We start from the raw sequence: 24,345 nt of genomic DNA on the forward strand, positions 1-24,345 counted from the left end.
CGAGCTCACGCAGACCGAGCTCAGGCAGACCGAGCTCAGGCAGACCGAGCTCAGGCAGACCGAGCTCACGCAGACCGTGCTCACGCAGACCGAGCTCACGCAGACCGTGCTCACGCAGACCGAGCTCAGACAGACCGAGCTCACACAGACCGAGCTCAGGCAGACCGAGCTCAGGCAGACCGAGCTCAGACAGACCGAGCTCAGGCAGACCGACCTCACGCAGACCGAGCTCAGACAGACCGAACTCAGGCAGACCGAGCTCACGCAGACCGAGCTCAGAGACACCGAGCTCACACACACCGAGCTCAGGCAGACCGAGCTCACGCAGACCGAGCTCAGAGACACCGAGCTCACACACACCGAGCTCAGACAGACCGAGCTCACGCAGACCGAGCTCAGGCAGACCGAACTCAGGCAGACCGAGCTCAGGCAGACCGAGCTCAGACAGACCGAGCTCAGACAGACCGAGCTCACGCAGACCGAGCTCAGGCAGACCGAGCTCAGGCAGACCGAGCTCAGACAGACCGAGCTCAGAGACACCGAGCTCAGACAGACCGAGCTCACGCAGACCGAGCTCAGAGACACCGAGCTCACACACACCGAGCTCAGGCAGACCGAGCTCAGGCAGACCGAGCTCAGGCAGACCGAGCTCAGGCAGACCGAGCTCACACAGACCGAGCTCACACAGACCGAGCTCAGAGAGACCGAGCTCACGCAGACCGAGCTCACGCAGACCGAGCTCACGCAGACCGAGCTCAGACAGACCGAGCTCAGGCAGACCGAGCTCAGGCAGACCGAGCTCAGACAGACCGAGCTCAGACAGACCGAGCTCAGGCAGACCGAGCTCAGACAGACCGAGCTCAGACAGACCGAGCTCACGCAGACCGAGCTCAGGCAGACCGAGCTCAGGCAGACCGAGCTCAGGCAGACCGAGCTCAGACAGACCGAGCTCAGGCAGACCGAGCTCAGGCAGACCGATCTCAGACAGACCGATCTCAGACAGAGCGAGCTCAGGCAGACCGATCTCAGACAGACCGATCTCAGACAGAGCGAGCTCAGGCAGACCGAGCTCAGACAGACCGAGCTCAGGCAGACCGAGCTCAGACAGAGCGAGCTCAGGCAGACCGAGCTCAGACAGACCGAGCTCAGGCAGACCGAGCTCAGACAGACCGAGCTCAGGCAGACCGAGCTCAGGCAGACCGAGCTCAGGCAGACCGAGCTCAGGCAGACCGAGCTCAGGCAGACCGAGCTCAGGCAGACCGAGCTCAGGCAGACCGAGCTCACGCAGACCGAGCTCACGCAGACCGAGCTCAGACAGACCGAGCTCAGGCAGACCGAGCTCAGACAGACCGAGCTCAGGCAGACCGAGCTCAGACAGACCGAGCTCAGGCAGACCGACCTCACACAGATCGAGCTCAGACAGACTGAGCTCAGGCAGACCGAGCTCAGGCAGACCGAGCTCAGGCAGACCGAGCTCAGGCAGACCGAGCTCACACAGACCGAGCTCACACAGACCGAGCTCACGCAGACCGAGCTCACGCAGACCGAGCTCAGGCAGACCGAGCTCAGACAGACCGAGCTCAGACAGACCGAGCTCACGCAGACCGAGCTCACGCAGACCGAGCTCAGGCAGACCGAGCTCACGCAGACCGAGCTCACGCAGACCGAGCTCAGACAGACCGAGCTCACGCAGACCGAGCTCACGCAGACCGAGCTCACGCAGACCGAGCTCAGGCAGACCGAGCTCAGACAGACCGAGCTCAGGCAGACCGACCTCACACAGACCGAGCTCACGCAGACCGAGCTCACGCAGACCGAGCTCACGCAGACCGAGCTCACGCAGACCGAGCTCAGGCAGACCGAGCTCAGGCAGACCGAGCTCAGACACACCGAGCTCAGACAGACCGAGCTCAGACAGAGCGAGCTCAGGCAGACCGAGCTCAGGCAGACCGAGCTCAGGCAGACCGAGCTCAGGCAGACCGAGCTCAGGCAGACCGAGCTCAGGCAGACCGAGCTCAGAGACACCGAGCTCACACAGACCGAGCTCACGCAGACCGAGCTCACGCAGACCGAGCTCACGCAGACCGAGCTCAGGCAGACCGAGCTCAGACAGACCGAGCTCAGGCAGACCGAGCTCACACAGACCGAGCTCAGGCAGACCGAGCTCAGGCAGACCGAGCTCAGGCAGACCGAGCTCAGGCAGACCGAGCTCAGACAGACCGAGCTCACGCAGACCGAGCTCACGCAGACCGAGCTCAGGCAGACCGAGCTCAGGCAGACCGAGCTCAGACAGACCGAGCTCAGGCAGACCGAGCTCAGGCAGACCGAGCTCAGGCAGACCGAGCTCACGCAGACCGAGCTCAGGCAGACCGAGCTCAGGCAGACCGAGCTCAGACAGACCGAGCTCAGGCAGACCGAGCTCAGGCAGACCGAGCTCAGGCAGACCGAGCTCAGACAGACCGAGCTCAGGCAGACCGAGCTCAGGCAGACCGAACTCAGGCAGACCGAGCTCACGCAGACCGAACTCAGGCAGACCGAGCTCAGGCAGACCGAGCTCAGACAGACAGAGCTCAGAGACACCGAGCTCACGCAGACCGAGCTCAGGCAGACCGAGATCACGCAGACCGAGCTCAGGCAGACCGAGCTCAGGCAGACCGAGCTCAGACAGACCGAGCTCAGGCAGACCGAGCTCAGGCACACCGAGCTCAGGCAGACCGAGCTCAGGCAGACCGAGCTCAGACAGACCGAGCTCAGGCAGACCGAGCTCAGACAGACCGAGCTCAGGCAGACCGAGCTCAGGCAGACCGAGCTCAGACAGACCGAGCTCAGGCAGACCGAGCTCAGGCAGACCGAGCTCAGACAGACCGAGCTCAGAGACACCGAGCTCACGCAGACCGAGCTCAGGCAGACCGAGATCACGCAGACCGAGCTCAGGCAGACCGAGCTCAGGCAGACCGAGCTCAGGCAGACCGAGCTCAGGCAGACCGAGCTCAGGCAGACCGAGCTCAGACACACCGAGCTCACGCAGACCGAGCTCACGCAGACCGAGCTCAGGCAGACCGAGCTCAGGCAGACCGAGCTCAGGCAGACCGAGCTCAGGCAGACCGAGCTCAGGCAGACCGAGCTCAGGCAGACCGAGCTCAGAGAGACCGAGCTCACGCAGACCGAGCTCAGACAGACCGAGCTCAGGCAGACCGAGCTCAGGCAGACCGAGCTCAGACAGACCGAGCTCAGGCAGACCGAGCTCAGGCAGACCGAGCTCAGGCAGACCGAGCTCAGGCAGACCGAGCTCAGACAGACCGAGCTCAGGCAGACCGAGCTCAGGCAGACCGAGCTCAGGCAGACCGAGCTCAGGCAGACCGAGCTCAGGCAGACCGAGCTCAGGCAGACCGAGCTCAGGCAGACCGAGCTCAGACAGACCGAGCTCAGACAGACCGAGCTCAGGCAGACCGAGCTCAGGCAGACCGAGCTCAGACAGACCGAGCTCAGGCAGACCGAGCTCAGGCAGACCGAGCTCAGGCAGACCGAGCTCAGGCAGACCGAGCTCACGCAGACCGAGCTCAGACAGACCGAGCTCAGGCAGACCGACCTCACACAGACCGAGCTCAGGCAGACCGAGCTCACACAGACCGAGCTCAGGCAGACCGACCTCACGCAGACCGAGCTCAGGCAGACCGAGCTCAGGCAGACCGAGATCACGCAGACCGAGCTCAGGCAGACCGAGCTCACACAGACCGAGCTCAGGCAGACCGACCTCACGCAGACCGAGCTCAGGCAGACCGAGATCACGCAGACCGAGCTCAGAGAGACCGACCTCACGCAGACCGAGCTCAGGCAGACCGACCTCACGCAGACCGAGCTCAGGCAGACCGAGCTCACACAGACCGAGCTCAGGCAGACCGACCTCACGCAGACCGAGCTCAGGCAGACCGAGCTCACGCAGACCGAGCTCAGGCAGACCGAGATCACGCAGACCGAGCTCACACAGACCGAGCTGACGCAGACCGAGCTCAGACAGACCGAGCTCAGGCAGACCGAGCTCAGGCAGACCGAGCTCAGGCAGACCGAGCTCAGGCAGACCGAGCTCAGGCAGACCGAGCTCAGGCAGACCGAGCTCAGGCAGACCGAGCTCAGAGACACCGAGCTCAGACAGACCGAGCTCACGCAGACCGAGCTCAGGCAGACCGAGCTCAGGCAGACCGAGCTCAGGCAGACCGAGCTCAGACAGACCGAGCTCAGGCAGACCGATCTCAGACAGACCGATCTCAGACAGAGCGAGCTCAGGCAGACCGAGCTCACGCAGACCGAGCTCAGGCAGACCGAGCTCACGCAGACCGAGCTCACGCAGACCGAGCTCAGACAGACCGAGCTCAGGCAGACCGAGCTCAGGCAGACCGAGCTCACACAGACCGAGCTCACGCAGACCGAGCTCACACAGACCGAGCTCAGGCAGACCGAGCTCAGGCAGACCGAGCTCAGGCAGACCGAGCTCAGGCAGACCGATCTCAGACAGACCGATCTCAGACAGAGCGAGCTCAGGCAGACCGAGCTCACGCAGACCGAGCTCAGGCAGACCGAGCTCAGGCAGACCGAGCTCAGGCAGACCGAGCTCAGACAGACCGAGCTCAGGCAGACCGAGCTCAGACAGACCGAGCTCAGGCAGACCGAACTCAGGCAGACCGATCTCAGACAGAGCGAGCTCAGGCAGACCGAGCTCAGGCAGACCGAGCTCAGGCAGACCGAGCTCAGGCAGACCGAGCTCAGACAGACCGAGCTCAGGCAGACCGAGCTCAGGCAGACCAAGCTCACGCAGACCGAGCTCACGCAGACCGAGCTCAGGCAGACCGAGCTCAGGCAGACCGAGCTCAGGCAGACCGAGCTCAGACAGACCGAGCTCAGGCAGACCGAGCTCAGACAGACCGAGCTCAGAGACACCGAGCTCAGGCAGACCGAGCTCAGGCAGACCGAGCTCAGGCAGACCGAGCTCAGGCAGACCGAGCTCACGCAGACCGAGCTCAGACAGACCGAGCTCAGGCAGACCGAGCTCAGACAGACCGAGCTCAGACAGACCGAGCTCAGGCAGACCGAGCTCAGACAGACCGAGCTCAGGCAGACCGACCTCACACAGATCGAGCTCAGACAGACCGAGCTCAGGCAGACCGAGCTCAGGCAGACCGAGCTCAGGCAGACCGACCTCACGCAGACCGAGCTCAGGCAGACCGAGCTCAGGCAGACCGAGCTCACACAGACCGAGCTCAGGCAGACCGAGCTCACGCAGACCGAGCTCACGCAGACCGAGCTCAGACAGACCGAGCTCACGCAGACCGAGCTCACGCAGACCGAGCTCAGGCAGACCGAGCTCAGACAGACCGAGCTCAGGCAGACCGACCTCACACAGACCGAGCTCACGCAGACCGAGCTCACGCAGACCGAGCTCACGCAGACCGAGCTCAGGCAGACCGAGCTCAGGCAGACCGAGCTCAGACACACCGAGCTCAGACAGACCGAGCTCAGACAGAGCGAGCTCAGGCAGACCGAGCTCAGGCAGACCGAGCTCAGGCAGACCGAGCTCAGGCAGACCGAGCTCAGGCAGACCGAGCTCAGGCAGACCGAGCTCAGGCAGACCGAGCTCAGAGACACCGAGCTCAGACAGACCGAGCTCACACAGACCGAGCTCACGCAGACCGAGCTCACGCAGACCGAGCTCAGGCAGACCGAGCTCAGGCAGACCGAGCTCAGGCAGACCGAGCTCAGGCAGACCGAGCTCAGACAGACCGAGCTCACGCAGACCGAGCTCACGCAGACCGAGCTCAGGCAGACCGAGCTCAGGCAGACCGAGCTCAGACAGACCGAGCTCAGGCAGACCGAGCTCAGGCAGACCGAGCTCAGGCAGACCGAGCTCAGGCAGACCGAGCTCACGCAGACCGAGCTCAGACAGACCGAGCTCAGGCAGACCGAGCTCAGACAGACCGAGCTCAGGCAGACCGAGCTCAGGCAGACCGAGCTCAGGCAGACCGAGCTCAGACAGACCGAGCTCAGGCAGACCGAGCTCAGGCAGACCGAACTCAGGCAGACCGAGCTCACGCAGACCGAACTCAGGCAGACCGAGCTCAGAGACACCGAGCTCACGCAGACCGAGCTCAGGCAGACCGAGATCACGCAGACCGAGCTCAGGCAGACCGAGCTCAGGCAGACCGAGCTCAGGCAGACCGAGCTCAGACAGACCGAGCTCAGACAGACCGAGCTCAGGCAGACCGAGCTCAGGCAGACCGAGCTCAGACAGACCGAGCTCACGCAGACCGAGCTCAGGCAGACCGAGCTCAGACAGACCGAGCTCAGAGACACCGAGCTCACGCAGACCGAGCTCAGGCAGACCGAGATCACGCAGACCGAGCTCAGGCAGACCGAGCTCAGGCAGACCGAGCTCAGGCAGACCGAGCTCAGGCAGACCGAGCTCAGGCAGACCGAGCTCAGGCAGACCGAGCTCAGACACACCGAGCTCACGCAGACCGAGCTCACGCAGACCGAGCTCAGGCAGACCGAGCTCAGGCTGACCGAGCTCAGGCAGACCGAGCTCAGGCAGACCGAGCTCAGAGAGACCGAGCTCACGCAGACCGAGCTCAGACAGACCGAGCTCAGGCAGACCGAGCTCAGACAGACCGAGCTCAGGCAGACCGAGCTCAGGCAGACCGAGCTCACGCAGACCGAGCTCAGGCAGACCGAGCTCAGGCAGACCGAGCTCAGACAGACCGAGCTCAGGCAGACCGACCTCACACAGACCGAGCTCAGGCAGACCGAGCTCACACAGACCGAGCTCAGGCAGACCGACCTCACGCAGACCGAGCTCAGGCAGACCGACCTCACGCAGACCGAGCTCAGGCAGACCGAGCTCAGGCAGACCGAGCTCAGAGACACCGAGCTCAGGCAGACCGAGATCACACAGACCGAGCTCAGGCAGACCGACCTCACGCAGACCGAGCTCAGGCAGACCGAGCTCAGGCAGACCGAGCTCAGGCAGACCGAGCTCAGGCAGACCGAGCTCAGGCAGACCGAGCTCAGGCAGACCGAGCTCAGACAGACCGAGCTCAGGCAGACCGAGCTCAGGCAGACCGAGCTCAGGCAGACCGAGCTCAGACAGACCGAGCTCAGACAGACCGAGCTCACACAGACCGAGCTCAGGCAGACCGAGCTCAGACAGACCGAGCTCAGGCAGACCGAGCTCACACAGACCGAGCTCAGGCAGACCGACCTCACACACACCGAGCTCACGCAGACCGAGCTCACGCAGACCGAGCTCACGCAGACCGAGCTCAGGCAGACCGATCTCTGGAATTCCTTTATCCCAATCTTCTAGATAATCTTGACAATAAGCCCTGAACATTGTCTTTTATGTCTGATGCTACCTTTCTAATGCTCTCTGCGATTCTGAATGGTACGCAGTTGATTGAAATTGTTTTATTCCTAAGCTATCCATAACTTCTTTGAATAACCTTGAGGTAAAATTTGATCCTTGATCCGATTGAATTTCTGTGGGTAGTCCATATCTAGTAAAGAATTTAAGTAACTCCTCCACAATCTTTCTAGGTGTAATATTACGTACTGGAATGGCCTCTGGAAACCTAGCAGACACATCCATTATAGTCAAAAGATATTGATACACATTTTTCGTTTTAGGAAGCGGTCCTACACAATCAATTAGGACCCTTGTAAAAGGTTCCTCAAATGCTGGAATGGGTATTAAGGGTGCTGGTTTTATCACTGCTTGAGGTTTCCCTATCAATTGACATGTGTGACATGATTGACAATATTTACCTACATCTTTATGTAGTCCAGGCCAATGAAAATGTTTCTGGATTTTAGCTTGAGTTTTCCTTATTCCCAAATGACCTCTCACTGGTACCTCATGTGCAACTCGCAACACCTCCTTTCTATACCCTACCGGCAATACTACTTGATGAACGTCTGCCCACTTTTCATCCGCCTGCATATGTGCAGATCTCCATTTTCTCATCAAGACATCACTTTTACGGTAATAACACTCTGGTATACACTCAGATTCCTCTTCCGTATATGCTTTCTGATACATCCGTTTTATTTCTACATCTTTCTGTTGTAACTCCGCCAATTTTCCAGAACTAAAAATATCCGCCTCATCCTCCACCTGTTCTTGTTCTTTTTCAACCATCTGATCAAAAATCGATTCTGATAATTGCACTTCAACTTCATCTTAACTCTTTGATTTCTCCTCTTGTCTTAACCTGTGACTTTGCGACCTTGTTACTGCACAATCTGGAAAAATCCCAGGATACTCGTCCTTCAACACTTCAGTTGTCTGATTTTCCACTGGCTTATCAACCACAGTAGGCATCACTCCCACCTGCGATCCAGTTATATCATTACCCAAGATAAACTGTATTCCTGGACAATATAGTTTCTCTATTACTCCTACTACCACTTCACCACTCTTCACTGGACTTTCCAACCTTACCTTATATAATGGAACACTACTCTTCTCACCCTGAATTCCACATATTACCACCTTTACTGGTAATATTCCTCCCAAACTACATAACTCCTCATCTCTTACCATCAAAGATTGACTAGCTCCCGTATCTCTTAAAATTGTGATGTGGAGATGCCGGCGTTGGACTGGGGTGAGCACAGTAAGAAGTCTTACAACACCAGGTTAAAGTCCAACAGGTTTGTTTCGATATCACTAGCTTTCAGAGCGCTGCTCCTTCCTCAGGTGAGGAAGGATGACCTTCACCTGAGGAAGGAGCAGCGCTCCGAAAACTAGTGATATCGAAACAAACCTTTTAAAATTGTGACTGATTTACCTGCTCCTCCTGGTACACATGAGTAAACTTTACCCACACAAGTAAATTCTTTAAAGAGATCTGGCACCTTCTTATCAATCACCTCTTCATCAGGCTGTACAATCTTTTGCACCTCCATCGCTTCACTTGGGCTTTCCTTTATCATTTAAACAAACCTCACTGCCTTATCCTGTTTTACCACATCAGCTTTCCCAGTGCTTTTCTTCAACCACCAACACTGTGACTTTACATGGACTAGTTTATTACAGTGAAAACATTCAAAACTTTTCATTTCTTTTCCACCCTCCTGGATTTCTTTTTTAATCTGAGGTACACTCTCTTTATTGTCTCCCATCAGATCACCTTTACCTTTACCACTTGAGTATTTCTCATGTCCCCAGTTTCTATCCCTCACTGGCTGAAACTGATGTCGGAAACCAACTTTGATTTATGAACTAATTCATAATCATCTGCCATTTCTGCTGCTAACCTCGCAGCTTTAACCCTCTGTTCTTCCACATGAGTTGTCACTCCATCAGGAATTGAATTTTTAAACTCCTCCAGATGTATAATTTCTCTGAGAGCTTCATACGTTTGGTCTATTTTCAACGCCCTTATCCGCCTATCAAAATTACTCTGTTTGATCCTTTCAAACTCCATGTACGTTTGACCTGGTTCTTTCCTTAAATTTCTAAACCTTAGGCTTCAGGCATTCATATGCACCTAAGATGGATTTTTTCACCTCCTCATAAGTCCCAGATACCTCCTCCGGTAGTGATGCAAACACTTCACTAGCCCTACCTGCCAGCTTTGTATGAATCAGTAATACCCACATGTCCTGTGGCCATTTCATTTGTTTAGCTAACTTCTCAAAGGAAATGAAAAAGGCTTCTACCTCCTTCTCATCAAACCTTGGCACTGCGTGGACATATTTAAATAGATCCCCACCAAGCCTTCGACTATGACGTTCTTTCTCACTATCCTCACCTCTATCCTCCAACTGTACGTTTCCCTTTATGTCTGCCAATTTTAATTGACTGTCATGTTTCATGGCCATTTCTGAAGTTCCAACTCTCTTTATCTTTTTCCCTGATCTGTATCTCCCTTTCTCTTTCTTTTTGTTCTGCTCGGGCTATTCTTTGTTTTCCTTCCTTCTCTCTTTTTCTTCTTCCTCTCTATCTCTTTCTTTTTCCTCTCTCATATTCATGCTGCTTTAATTCTTTCTTGTGTTCCATTTGTTTAATTTGTAACTGGATTTTTGCAATTTCCAATGAGTCAGACTGTATCTCAGGCAATTTTAAATGCTTAGCAACCGCCATAATTACCTCACCTTTTCACATTTTGTCAGGTAATGTTAACTGCAATGTTTTTGCCGAATCTAAACGCCTATTTTTAGTCTCTGTCCATAAGGTACTGCGTGTGACCGTCTCCACCCCCAAAAACTTCAGAGCCTCTGAAAGAGCCATTGTCCACAACACACTCCCTACTTAAACTGGAATACCACACCTGAAAAGCAACCACAATATGCTCACCCCTCACTGTCTAAGTTCACTAAGCCAATCCAATAGATAGACTTTTATCCCCCTCGAGCCCCCAATTTGTTCTGGGCCAGGGTTTCTAGAACTCCAAAGTGTATCTTGGAGTTCACCTGACCCACGACTTTTACTAGATTGTGGTATGGGGAGCACACGGCTCACTCTACAGGTGTGGTACAGCAGACATCTAACAGTATTTTTTAAAGCAAAACAATGTTTATTCCATGAACTCAGTTAACCTTTTTAAAACATACAGTGAACATCTTAGCAACCATCAATTCAAATACAACCCCCAAAGAATACAACACTAAGTAATCCTTAAACTTTATTTTAACATCCATAAGACAAAAAACTTTTTAACAGAAGCACATCAGGTTTAAATTCACCACGGAAAACCATTATCACTCTGAATTCACCAAATGATCAAGAGATAGTCTTTACATGGCAGAGAGATCAACAGTACACCTTCTGTGGCTGGCTGCAGCTCCAACACTGAAACAAAACCAAAAACACAGACACACCCAAGCTTTTCTCAAAGTGAAACTAAAAAGCAGAGCCAGAGCTCAGCTCCACCCACACTCTGACATCACTGCAGTAACATGAGCAGACAAACATTTCTTAAAGTGACGTTGCCATGACACCTCTCTCTCTCACCCTTTTCCCTCTCTCCCTCTCCCTCACCCTTTTCCCTCTCCCTCACCCTTTTCCCTCTCTCACCCTTTTCCCTCTCTCTCACCCATTTCCCTCTCTCACCCTTTTCCCTCTCTCACCCATTTCCCTCTCTCACCCATTTCCCTCTCTCACCCTTTTCCCTCTCTCTCACCCATTTCCCTCCCTCACCCTTTTCCCTCTCTCTCTCACCCTTTTCATTCTCTCCCTCGCCCTTTTCCCTCTCTCCACCCCATTTCCTTTGTTCTCCCCCCCCCTCCTTCTCTTTCCACCCTGTCCATGTCCAAAACCCACTTCTCTAAAGAGGTTGTTAATTCGGCGATGGGGGCAGTGTGACTGGACCATTCAGCCCCTCTCCCCCTGTGCTGTCTCTCTGATGGATCTGTCCAATTGATTCCACCCCCCCCCCCCCGCCCCCGCCCCCCATCGTCCTGTGAATTTTCCCCCTCCGATTATTTATCCAACTCTCCATTTTGAGCGTTTTTATTGAATCTGCTTCCACCGCCCTTTCAGGCAGCACCTTCCAGATCACCACAACTCGCTGTGTCCAAACTCATCTTTCCTCTCCCCCCCCCCCATTTCCTCTCCCCCCCCCCCCCCCATTTCCTCCCCCCCCCCCCCCATTTCCTCTTCCCCCCCCCCCATTTCCTCTCCCCCCCCCCCCATTTCCTCTCCTCCCACCCCCCCCCCCCCCCCCAAATCACTTGTGTCCCTCAGGTTTCCCCGACGCTCCCGTCACTGTGAACAGTTTCTTCTCATTGACTCCCTCAGAGACCCTTCCTGATTCCCAAACACCTCGGTTCAATCCCCCCCTGAACCTTCCCTGCTCCCAGGAGAACCATCCCAGCTCCTCCACTCTCTGAAGCCCATCATCTCTGGGAAACATTGCGGTAAATCTCAGTGCGACAGAGTCATTCAGAGATAGGAGGAGGCCCATTGTGTTGGTCCTGTTGGTCTGTGTTTTTATCTCTCTCTCTCTCTCTCTGGCTTAGCCCTGAGGGAGGCCGAGGAGCCGATTGTCGTTCCCAAAGCCGGGAGGTCGGTGAAGCTACCTGTTGCCAGCGTACTCATTTGAAGATGGAGCAGGGCAGGAAGAGAAGGAAGGAGGCCGAGATATCACCCCCGCCATCATCGCACCCTGTATATTCGACAGGAAACCAGATTCACTCTGACTGTAGCTACTCACACAGAGGAAACCAGATTCACTCTGGACTCTAGATATTCGCAGATAACCGCCTGGGCAAAGGGCAATAGCGGGGATAGGAAAAGTGGGGAGGGGGGCTTGTAATAATCGTGACATTTTGTACAGATTGATCAAAGCGCACTTTCTGTGAATTAATTCTGGAAGAATTGTTTAATTATTTGATTTGGGGGCAGCGCTGGGCTGGGTGGGGTCACTGACTGACCGTTTCCAGGTTGATTTTTCCGGTTTATTTATTAAATGCTGGGATGCGAGGCAAGATGATTTTTAATCAAGTGTACTTTGTTTGTTTTGCCTTCCACCTGCGCTAAACACTAACACACACAGGTCCCGCAGCCCCCTCACGACCTGTCCAACTGGAGGACCAGATCGCAGCTTCTGCCACAGTGTCATGGCGGGGTCCCTGGGAGTCTGTAAAGCCCCATCACTGACCCCCCCCCACCACAAATGAAATGAAATGAAAATCGCTTAGTGTCACAAGGAGGCTTCAAATGAAGTTACCGTGAAAAGCCCCTAGTCGCCACATTCCGGCGCCTGTTCGGGGAGGCTGTTACGGGAATTGAACCGTGCTGCTGGCCTGCTTTTTAAAAGCCAGCTCTTCAGCCCTGTGCTAAACCAGATGGGCATTCGAAGACACATGCGGCTGTTCGACTACAGCAGGCAAGCTGGGAGAGATGGGGGGACGGGTCAGTGATGCGGAAACTGAGGGGAATGGAGTCTGAGGGCAGAGTTTGCTTTCACACTTGCGAAAGAGACGTGCAGGAGCGTCTCCGAGCTCGAAAAGTAATTTTCTGTAAATCCAGAATGATTGATTGTATGAAGGTGGCTGTGTTTATACGACGGACAATAAAGTTTGGAATTTCATCATCTCGTTTGCTTTATATGGAAAAACTAGGGATCTGCAGTCTCTCCCCTCTCATCCTCCCTCCGGAAAACCGTGAGGTTCAATAAAGCTGCACTGTCTCCATCAAACACTCCCAGGACAGGTACAGCACGGAGTTAGATACAGAGTAAAGCTCCCTCTACATTGTCTCCATCAAACACTCCCAGGACAGGTACAGCACGGGGTTAGATACAGAGAAAACCTCCCTCTACACTGTCCCCATCAAACACTCCCAGGACAGGGACAGCACGGGGTTAGATACAGAGTAAAGCTCCCTCTACACTGTCCCCATCAAACACTCCCAGGACAGGTACAGCACGGGGTTAGATACAGAGTAAAGTTCCCTCTACACTGTCCCCATCAAACACTCCCAGGACAGGTACAGCACGGGGTTAGATACTGAGTAAAGCTCTCTCTACACTGTCCCCATCAAACACTCCCAGGACAGGTACAGCACGGGGTTAGATACAGAGTAAAGCTCCCTCTACACTGTCCCCATCAATCACTCCCAGGACAGGAACAGCACGGGGTTAGATACAGAGTAAAGTTCCCTCTACACTGTCCCCATCAAACACTCCCAGGACAGGTACAGCACGGGGTTAGATACTGAGTAAAGCTCTCTCTACACTGGCCCCATCAAACACTCCCAGGACAGGTACAGCACGGAGTTAGATACAGAGTAAAACTCCCTCTACACTGTCCCCGTCAAACAAACCCAGGACAGGAACAGCACGGGGTTAGATACAGAGTAAAGTTCCCTCTACACTGTCCCCGTCAAACAATCCCAACACAGGTACAGCACGGGGTTAGATACAGAGTAAAGCTCCCTCTACACTGTCCCCATCAAACACTCCCAGGACAGGTACAGCACGGGGTTAGATACAGAGTAAAGCTCCCTCTACACTGTCCCCATCAAACACTCCCAGGACAGGTACAGCACGGGGTTAGATACAGAGTAAAGCTCCCGCTACAGTGTCCCCATCAAACTCCCAGGACAGGTACAGCACGGGGTTAGATATAGAGTAATGTTGCCTCTACACTGTCCCCGTCAAACAATCCCAATACAGGTACAGCACGGGGTTAGATACAGAGTAAAGCTCCCTCTACACTGTCCCCATCAAACACTCCCAGGACAGGTACAGCACGGGGTTAGATACAGAGTAAAACTCTCTCTACACTGTCCCCATCAAACACTCCCAGGACAGGTACAGCACGGGGTTAGATGAGGAACTCTGTAATACGGATTAGGAACAGGAGGAGGCCACTCAGCCCCTCGAGTCCTGCTGTCCTATTCTGTAAGACCGTGCCTGATCTGATTGCAACCTTGACCTTACATCCCCACCTGACCCCGAGATAACCTTTCACCCCCTCGTTAATGGAGAATCTATCCGACTGCCTGATAAATATTCACAGTCTCTGCTTCCACTGCCTTCTGAGGAAGAAAGTTCCGGAGTGTCTCCACCCTCTTGAGAGAAGAAAATTCTCTTCATCTCCGTCTCGAATGGGCGACCCCCTGGTCCTAGATTCTCCCACCTGAGGAAACATCCTCTCCATTTCCACCCTGTCCATACCCCTCAGCATCATAAAGGTTTGGATGGAGTCGCCTCTCGCTGTTCTAAACTCCAGCAGAGACAAACCTAACCTATCCAGACCTTCCCTCAGGACAATCCGCCTGTTCCTGGAGTTAGTCCCCTGAACTGTTTCTCACACATTTACATCTTTCCTTAAATAAGGAGACCGATACTGTGCACAATACTCCAGGTCTCACCAACACCCTGTACAACTGGAGCAAAACCTCCCAATGTTTGTAATTAATTCCCCTCACGAGTAAGGATAACTATCATTGAGCCTTGCTAATTGTTGTGCTCATGGACCAGTTCGGAAACTTGATAGTTTAGACGTGAGTGTTTTGTTTTGGAAATATTTTTATTCAATTCAAAACCTATAAAAACACTAACAATTAAACAGCAATTGCCGCCTCCCCCACCTTTCCTTATAAAAATAAAGCATAGTTACTAAATCCTCTCTCTCTTCCCCCCCCCCCACTAACAGCTGACAGTGACCAGCTCTAAAATATAACGGACCCCATCTACGGTAAAACCCTTAACATTCTCGAGGTGTAAAATCTCCATCAAGTCACCGAGGTGCTTGACGGTGTAATCGATCTCCAGCGCATGACGATCCGCCCCCTTTCCACAGTGAGGGGAAGGCTTGCCCTGCCCCCGTCCGGAGTTCCAGCAAACCGAAACCCCACCAATGGGCAAAGCTGCAACCCAATTTGGATTGCCGACATAGTCTCAAAAAAGGACTTCTCGACGCCCATCAGCTTTGAGCAGGACCAGCAGATGTGCGTATGATGTGCTTGGGGCCCTCCCCAGACACTCATCACATTCATCATCCACCCCTTCAACAAATCGACTCATTCTCGCCTTTGTAAGGTGTCCCCGAAACACTGCTTTCAGCTGGTTGAGACTGAGCCTCACACAGGACGAGGTTGAGCTCACCGTCCTCAGCACGACACTTCAAACCTCCTCCAAGAGTGGCCACAGCCCCTCCGTCCACTTTGCCTTCATACCCTCAACAGAGCCCGTCTCTCTCTGCCCCCCCCCCCCTCCTCTCATCATTCCCAACGTCCTGGCCACCTCTGAACCTGAGCAGGGCGAGGTTCTCTCGAGCAAGGTAGAAAGCTGCTTCATCGGAAAAGCTGAAAAGTACTTTATGACCCAGGTGTGCACCTGGATATACCTGAACCCATCAACATCTGTAAGCACATATTTTTCTTTCAGTTCCCCTAAACTAGGAACCAACCTTCTAAAATACATCTCCCACTTTATCTAAACCTTTATCCTTCCATTCCCTAAGTTTCACATCTGTCGCCATGTAAAATGGCCACCTGCAAAGGACCATGGGAATTGAGCTCAATTTGGGACACAGACAGGTACACAGCCTCTGTGTATTGTGCAAAGAAACCAGACTTGGCTGAAACTTGCATCCATTGAGAATCAATTACCATTTTCCCCCAAGACAATAGCATTCGCATTAAGGACCATCAACGATAGCAGACTAACCGGTGCCACCTTTATTTGGAAAGGCCTATGTGCCTGGGACAATGATAGCTAGGACCTGCCCAGCCATCGAGGTATTTGCCCCCTAATTGGCTAAGATCGATGATGGTGATCGAAAACCCTATCGATCCATTGGACCTGGAGTAAGGACCGCCCAAAAGGGCACGAAAGAGACGAAAGATAAAAAGCTCTGCGCACCAGAGATCGGTCTCTTTTGGATTGGCCTGTGTGCGACCAATTGCAGCAGAACAATCAAGTTCAAGGACCTGCGATCACTACCTGAAGGACGAGCCCAGCCGAGACGAACCTGAAGACTTCCAACCGACCACATGGACACAGATAAAAGCCTTATCTCCTGCACAGAGCCGGTCACTCGAAGTTAAGTAAAGGTCATCTTAATTGTTAGGTGTAGTTTAGTACGGAGCCGCGTGTATTATTGCATAGAGATACAAGTCTTGTGTTATTAATAAACTGTGTTTTGAGCTAACATACTGGTTATGTGGTCATTTAGTCAATATAAGAAACAGCTTGTGGTTCACATAAAGGGTTAAAAAGGCACCATTTATTGGCGACTCTGGTGGGACTATATTAGAAGTGACTTTGTTACTCCGAGAGATCCCACAACTTTGAATTAAATTGGAGAAAAGAAAAACAAACCACAAAGGTAAGTTTCATATCGACCAAACAACCGAATTTCGGAAGTGTGCACTAACTGCATGCGTAACTACAGGGAAGGGTAAGGTAAACTCGTCAGACTTGCATGCAAATCTAGAAGGATTGTGAACCGGAATATAGCCATAAGCCGTACCCGTTGTTCGATCGACTACTTATTCCCCCCCTGTTCCAAATTATAAGTAGAGAAAAGGTGGCAGTGCAGATGATGGAGAGAATGATGAATCCGCAGCAGCAACCTGAGGTTACAGTAGTTGATAAATCAGAGCAGTGCCCCATATGGGAGGATGTGTTGAGAAAGTATTTAAAGGGGAAAGGATGGCCCCTTTGGTCGAATGTTTGTGCAAATACAGACAGGTCCAGGAAAGAGAGGACAGACTTGGTGGGAGAATCTTTGTGAGATATATAAGAAAAACGCAGTGAAGTTTAGAAAGCCAATGGCAACAGTGTGCTGCTAGGCACCAAGGAGGTCGGCGAGACGCTCCGCAGACAGCAGAGAAGGATGAAGAGAATGAGAGAAACAGTGAAGAAAGTGAGAACATTATTGAGGAACTCCGGGAGAAGTTCGCCGCTAAAGACAGGTACATCGCCGATGTTAAACGCGCCCACCAGTCTTGCATAGTACACATTACCAGCTTCCAGACCCAGTACGACATGGCCTATCAAGATACACAGCACGCAGTCTTGATAAGAGAGGAGACTGAACACCATGTCACCCAATTAACAAAGAAACTCGCCGATTTCCAGGCAGCTTTAAGAGCGCTCCATCAGTCCACTAAAGAACTAAGGCAGAGCACCGCTGACCACATTAAATGCCAGCGAAAGATAGATAAGCTCCAGTCGTTACTTTCCATTCAGAATGTGTGCCTTCGGGACAGACGAGACAGATGAGGAAGAGATGGCAGACTGGGAAGAGTTAACTGAAATGTACGCTAAAGGAACGGAAAGCCAAAAGCAGCCGCCTCGCATCCCAAAAAGCAAGGCACCGGCTGCACAGGTCGCACCAACCCCCACAGCTGCCCCGACACCCATGAATCCGGTCACCACGGAAAGAAGGATCAGGTCCAGATAAGAGTGGTCCGAGGGTGAATGTGCTAAATTGGGGGAAGGCTAATTATAACAATATTAGGCGGGAACTGAAGAACATAGATTGGGGGTGGATGTTTGAGGGCAAATCAACATCTGACATGTGGGAGGCTTTCAAGTGGCAGTTGAAAGGAATTCTGGACCGGCATGTTCCTGTGCGGACGAAGGATAAATAGGCCAATTTTCAGGAACCTTGGATAACGAGAGATATTGTAGGCCTCGTCAAAAAGAAAAAGGAGGCATTTGTCAGGGCTAAAAGGCTGGGAACAGCCGAAGCCTGTGTGGAATACAAGGAAAGTAGGAAGGAACTTAAGCAAGGAGTCAGGAGGGCTAGAAGGGGTCACGAAAGGTCATTGGCAAATAGGGTTAAGGAAAATCCCAAGGCTTTTTACACGTACATAAAAAGCAAGAGGGTAGCCAGGGACAGGGTTGGCCCACTGAAGGATAGGCAAGGGAATCTATGTGTGGAGCCAGAGGAAATGGACGAGGTACTAAATGAATACTTTGCATCAGTATTCACCAAAGAGAAGAAATTGGTAGATGTTGAGTCTGGAGAAGGGTGTGTAGATAGCCTGGGTCACATTGAGATCCAAAAAGACGAGGTGTTGGGTGTCTTAAGAAATAGTAAGGTAGATAAGTCCCCAGGGCCTGATGGGATCTACCCCAGAATACTGAAGGAGGCTGGAGAGGAAATTGCCGAGGCCTTGACAGAAATCTTTGGATCCTCACTGTCTTCAGGTGATGTCCCGGAGGACTGGAGAATAGCCAATGTTGTTCCTCTGTTTAAGAAGGGTAGCAAGGATAATCCAGGGAACTACAGGCCGGTGAGCCTTACTTCAGTGGTAGGGAAATTACTGGAGAGAATTCTTCGAGACAGGATCTACTCCCATTTGGAAGCAAATGGACGTATTAGTGAGAGGCAGCATGATTTTGTGAAGGGGAGGTCGTGTCTCACTAACTTGATAGAGTTTTTCGAGGAGGTCACTAAGATGATTGATGCAGGTAGGGCAGTGGATGTTGTCTATATGGATTTCAGTAAGGCCTTTGACAAGGTCCCTCATGGTAGACTAGTACAAAAGGTGAAGTCACACGGGATCAGGGGTGAGCTGGCAAGGTGGATACAGAACTGGCTAGGTCATAGAAGGCAGAGAGTAGCAATGGAAGGATGCTTTTCTAATTTGAGGGCTGTGACCAGTGGTGTTCCACAGGGATCAGTGCTGGGACCTTTGTTGTTTGTAGTATATATAAATGATTTGGAGGAAAATGTAACTGGTCTGATTAGTAAGTTTGCAGACGACACAAAGGTTGGTGGAATTGCGGATAGCGATGAGGACTGTCAGAGGATACAGCAGGATTTAGATTGTTTGGAGACTTGGGCGGAGAGATGGCAGATGGAGTTTAATCCAGACAAATGTGAGGTAATGCATTTTGGAAGGTCTAATGCAGGTAGGGAATATACAGTGAATGGTAGAACCCTCAAGAGTATTGAAAGTCAAAGAGATCTAGGAGTACAGGTCCACAGGTCACTGAAAGGGGCAATATAGGTGGAGAAGGTAGTCAAGAAGGCATACGGCATGCTTGCCTCCATTGGCCGGGGCATTGAGTATAAGAATTGGCAAGTCATGTTGCAGCTGTATAGAACCTTAGTTAGGCCACACTTGGAGTATAGTGTTCAATTCTGGTCGCCACACTACCAGAAGGATGTGGAGGCTTTAGAGAGGGTGCAGAAGAGATTTACCAGAATGTTGCCTGGTATGGAGGGCATTAGCTATGAGGAGAGGTTGAATAAACTCGGTTTGTTCTCACTGGAACGAAGGAGGTTGAGGGGCGATCTGATAGAGGTCTACAAAATTATGAGGGGCATAGACAGAGTGGATAGTCAGAGGCTTTTCCCCGGGGTAGAGGGGTCAATTACTAGGGGGCATAGGTTTTCGGTGTGAGGGGCAAGGTTTAGAGTAGATGTACGAGGCAAGTTTTTTACACAGAGGGTAGTGGGTGCCTGGAACTCGCTGCCAGAGGTGGTGGAAGCAGGGACGATAGTGACATAGGGACGATAGTGAGGGTGCTGAGGATAGTGAGGGCTGAGGGAGTGAGGGTGCTGAGGATAGTGAGGGTGCTGAGGGAGTGAGGGTGCTGAGGATAGTGAGGGCTGAGGGAGTGAGGGTGCTGAGGATAGTGAGGGTGCTGAGGGAGTGAGGGTGTTGAGGATAGTGAGGGTGCTGAGGGTAGTGAGGGTGCTGAGGGTAGTGAGGGTGTAAGATAGTGAGTGTTGAGGATGATGAGGGTGCTGAGGATAGTGAGGGTGCCTCGGAAAGTGAGGGTGCTGAGGATAGTGAGGGAGTGAGTGCGCTGAGGGTAGTGAGGGCTGAGGGAGGGTGTGTGCTGAGGGAGTGAGTGTGCTGAGTACAGTGAGGGCTGAGGGAGTGAGTGCGCTGAGGGTAGTGAGGGCGCTGAGGATAGTGAGGGCTGAGGAAGTGAGGGTTGAGGGAGTGAGGGTGCTGAGGGCTGAGTGAGTGTGCTGAGGGAGTGAGGGTGCTGAGGACAGTGAGGGTGCTAAGGATAGTGAGGGCTGAGGGAGTGAGAGTGAGGGAGTGCGGGTACTGAGGATATTGAGGGTGCTGTGGACAGTGAGGGTGCGAGTGTGCTAAGGATAGTGAGGGTGCTGTGGACAGTGAGGGTGCGAGTGTGCTAAGGATAGTGTGGGTGCTGAGGAAGTGCTGATAGTGAGAGTGCTGAGGGTAGTGAGGATGAAATGAAAATCGCTTATTGTCACAAGTAGGCTTCAAATGAAGTTACTGTGAAAAGCCCCTAGTCGCCACATTCCGGCGCCTATTCGGGGAGGCTGGAACGGGAATTGAACCGTGCTGCTGGCCTGCCTTGGTCTGTTTTCAAAGCCAGAGATTTGGCCCTGTGCTAAACAGCATCTGACGATGCTAGGACAGTGAGTGTGCTGGGCACAATGAGGGTAGTGAGGGTGTTGAGGATAGTGAGGGGGTGAGGGTGGCGAAGGAATGGGGGTAGTGAGTGTGCTTGAGCACTCTGCCCATATCTGCACTGAGGAAATCTCACTCTGGCCATCACATGGGGGTGGAGATGGGAGGAGACAGCTGCCGCCAGTCTCAAAGATGGCCGCCCCTGTCCCTCCTTCATTTGCGGATGGAGGCTAGAGTGCGCCTGCGCACATCTACTGATGGCGCCTTAGGGCCTCAGAGAACAGGGGCGTCCAGCCAGAACGCCTGAGTCCCAGAATCTAATTCCCGCCGTGCGCCCGCAGGTTGGAGTAGATGAATAACCTGGCTGGTCTCTCTGACCATTACCCTCTCCCCGCCCGCTAACTAACTCCGGGAGCAGGCGGTTGTGGTAGACAACCGCGGACTGGGGTCCTCGCTGGTGCTCCCCTCCCTCCGCCTCCGGGCTGTGAAGAGATGGCGGACTACGACGAATTTGAGGACAAGACTTACAGCAGCTTCGGCAGCCGGAGGTGAGCGGCACGGCCCCGGGCACGTGCGACGCGGGGCTCCGGTTGAGCGCCGCCGATGGCGACAGATTGGGAGTAGGCCGTAGGCCTCCGGTGCGGGAGCAACGAGCAATACCCTGCCCCTCAATACACCCGGAGAGGGGGTGGGAGCAATGGGCAATACCCTGCCCCTCAATTCACCCGGAGAGGGGGTGGGAGCAATGGGCAATACCCTGCCCCTCAATTCACCCGGAGAGGGGGTGGAAGCAATGAGCAATACCCTGCCCCTCAATACACCCGGAGAGGGGGTGGAAGCAATGAGCAATACCCTGCCCCTCAATACACCCGGAGAGGGGGTGGGAGCAATGAGCAATACCCTGCCCCTCAATACACCTGGGGTGGGAGCAATGAGCAATACCCTGCCCCTCAATACACCCGGAGAGGGGGTGGGAGCAATGAGCAATACCCTGCCCCTCAATACACCTGGGGTGGGAGCAATGAGCAATACCCTGCCCCTCAATTCACCCGGAGAGGGGTTGGGAGCAATGGGCAATACCCTGATCCCCGCCCCTCAACACACCCGTGGAGGGGGTGGGAGTAATTAAGCAATACCCTGACCCCATGTCCATCAACACACCCGTGGAGGGGGTGGGCGTAATTGAGCAATACCCTGACCCCAGGTCCCTCAATACACCCGGGGAGGGGGTGTGAGCAATAAGCAATACCCTGACCACCCTGTCCCTCAATACACCTGTGGAGGGGCTGGGGTACCCTGATTTCCCCCTCCCCCATATACACAAGGGGGGGGTACCCTGATCTCTTTGCCCCCCCCCCCCCCGGTCAACTCACCCAGGGAGGGGGGGCAATGAGCAATATCCTGACTTCCCCCTTGGCACGGTAGCACGGTGGTTAGCACTGTTGCTTCACAGCGCCAGGGTCCCAGGTTCGATTCCCGGCTGGGTCACTGTCTGTGCGGAGTCTGCATGTTCTCCCCGTGTCTGTGGGTTTCCTCCGGGTGGTCCGGTTTCCTCCCACGAATCCCGAAAGATGTGCTGTTGGGTGAATTGGACATTCTGAATTCTCCCTGTGTACCCGAACAGGTGCCGGAATGTGGCGACTAGGGGCTTTTCACAGTAAACTTCATTGTAATGTTAATGTAAGCCTAGTTGTGACAGGGAGGTGGTGGGGTACCCAACTCCAGTACACCTGGGGAGGGGGTGGGGGCAATGAACAATACCCTGATCTCCCCTCCTTGATCTACCAGGGTAGGGGTGGAGGCAATAACCTGATTCTCCGCACACCCGCTCTATACACCTGGGGTGGGGGTAATGAGCACCACCCTGACCCCCCCTACCTTCAATACAGTGTGGCTACGACAGTGCGGAGAGTGGGGGGGCGTGCGGATGGATAGTGGGGGTCGGAGGGGAATGAATGCTGAGGGAGTGAAGATGTTGCAGGGCTGAGGATAGGGGAGTGAGATTGGGTAGCGAGTGAAAAGAGTGAGAGTGAGGATAATGGAAGAGTGTTGAGGGAGTGAGAGTGCTAAGGGAGGAGGGAAATGAGACTGGTGAGGATAGTGTTGAGTGTGTGCTGAGGTTCATAGATCATAGGCCATTCGGCCCATCGAGACTGCACCGGCCCTTGGAAAGAGCTCTCCACCCAAGTGAGGTTACTGAGAGTGAGGACAGTGAGGGGGTGCGCTGACTGAGTGCGCCAAGGGAGAGTGCGCTCGTGAGGGTAGTGTGTGACAGTATTGAGGGCCGTGCCGAGGGGGTGAAGTAGTGGGGGGGTGTGCTGAGGGTGTTCAGGGAGTGAGGATGCTGAGGGAATGATTGTGTGGGAGTGAAGATAGTGAGGATGTGTGCTGAAGGATTAAGAATAATGAAGGTGGCGAGGGCATGAGGGTTGTGAGGACAGGGAATGAAACTCTGTCCATCTGCAGTGTGAGGACATGTCGCTGGCCAGCACATGAGGGTGGGGATGGGAAGAGGCAGCTGCCGCCAGTCTCAAAGATGGTCGCCTCCAGTCTCAAAGATGGCCGCCTCCTGTCCCTTCATCATTTGCGGGCGGAGGCTAGGGTGCGCATGCGCACATCTACCAAAGGCGCCTGAGGGCCTCAGAAAACAGGGGCGACCAGCAAGAACGCCTGAGTCGCAGAATCTAATTCCCGCCGTGCGCCCGCATCCGTCGCAGGTTGGATGTGAGGAAGAGTCTGGCTGGTCTCTCTGACCATTACCCCCACCTCCGCCCCCTCACTGACTCCGGGAGCAGGCGGTTGCGGTAGACAGCCGCGGACTGGGGTCCTCGCGCATACTCCCCTCCCCGCCTCCGGGCTGTGAAGAGATGGCGGACGACGACGATTTTGAGGACAAGACTTACAGCAGCTTCGGCAGCCGGAGGTGAGCGGCACGGCCCCGGGCACGGGCGACGCGGGGCCCCTGATCCGGCTCGATGGCGCGGATGGCGACAGATTGAGAGTAGGCCGCAGGCCTCCGGTGGGGGAGACCCGGGAGGGGGTGAGGCAATGAGCAATACCCAAACCCCGCCCCTCAATATACCCGGGGAAGGGATGGGGGAATGAGCAATATCCTGACCCCACATCCCTCAATACACCTGGGAAGGGGGTTGGGGGAATGAGCAATATCCTGACCCCACATCCCTCAATACACCTGGGAAGGGGGTTGGGGGAATGAGCAATATCCTGACCCCACATCCCTCAATACACCTGGGAAGGGGGTTGGGGCAATGAACAATATCCTGACCCCCAAGTCCCTCAATACACCTGGGGAGGGGGTTGGGGGAATGAGCAATATCCTGACCCCACATCCCTCAATACACCTGGGAAGGGGGTTGGGGGAATGAGCAATATCCTGACCCCACATCCCTCAATACACCTGGGAAGGGGGTTGGGGCAATGAACAATATCCTGACCCCCAAGTCCCTCAATACACCTGGGGAGGG

General features: G+C 54.1%; 1 protein-coding gene across 1 annotated transcript in view; it reads left to right on the forward strand.

The window, feature by feature from the left end:
- Positions 1 to 13,085, forward strand: part of spns1 (SPNS lysolipid transporter 1, lysophospholipid) — a 176,255-nt gene extending 163,170 nt beyond the window's left edge. The window contains exon 12 of the mRNA XM_072484166.1: positions 12,013 to 13,085. Coding sequence (XP_072340267.1) covers positions 12,013 to 12,095 — 83 coding nt within the window. The 3' untranslated portion in view covers positions 12,096 to 13,085. The remainder of the gene's footprint in view (positions 1 to 12,012) is intronic.
- Positions 13,086 to 24,345: the final 11,260 nt, after the last annotated feature.

Source organism: Scyliorhinus torazame, chromosome 19 (assembly GCF_047496885.1).
Source record: "Scyliorhinus torazame isolate Kashiwa2021f chromosome 19, sScyTor2.1, whole genome shotgun sequence".
Lineage (NCBI taxonomy): Eukaryota > Metazoa > Chordata > Chondrichthyes > Carcharhiniformes > Scyliorhinidae > Scyliorhinus > Scyliorhinus torazame.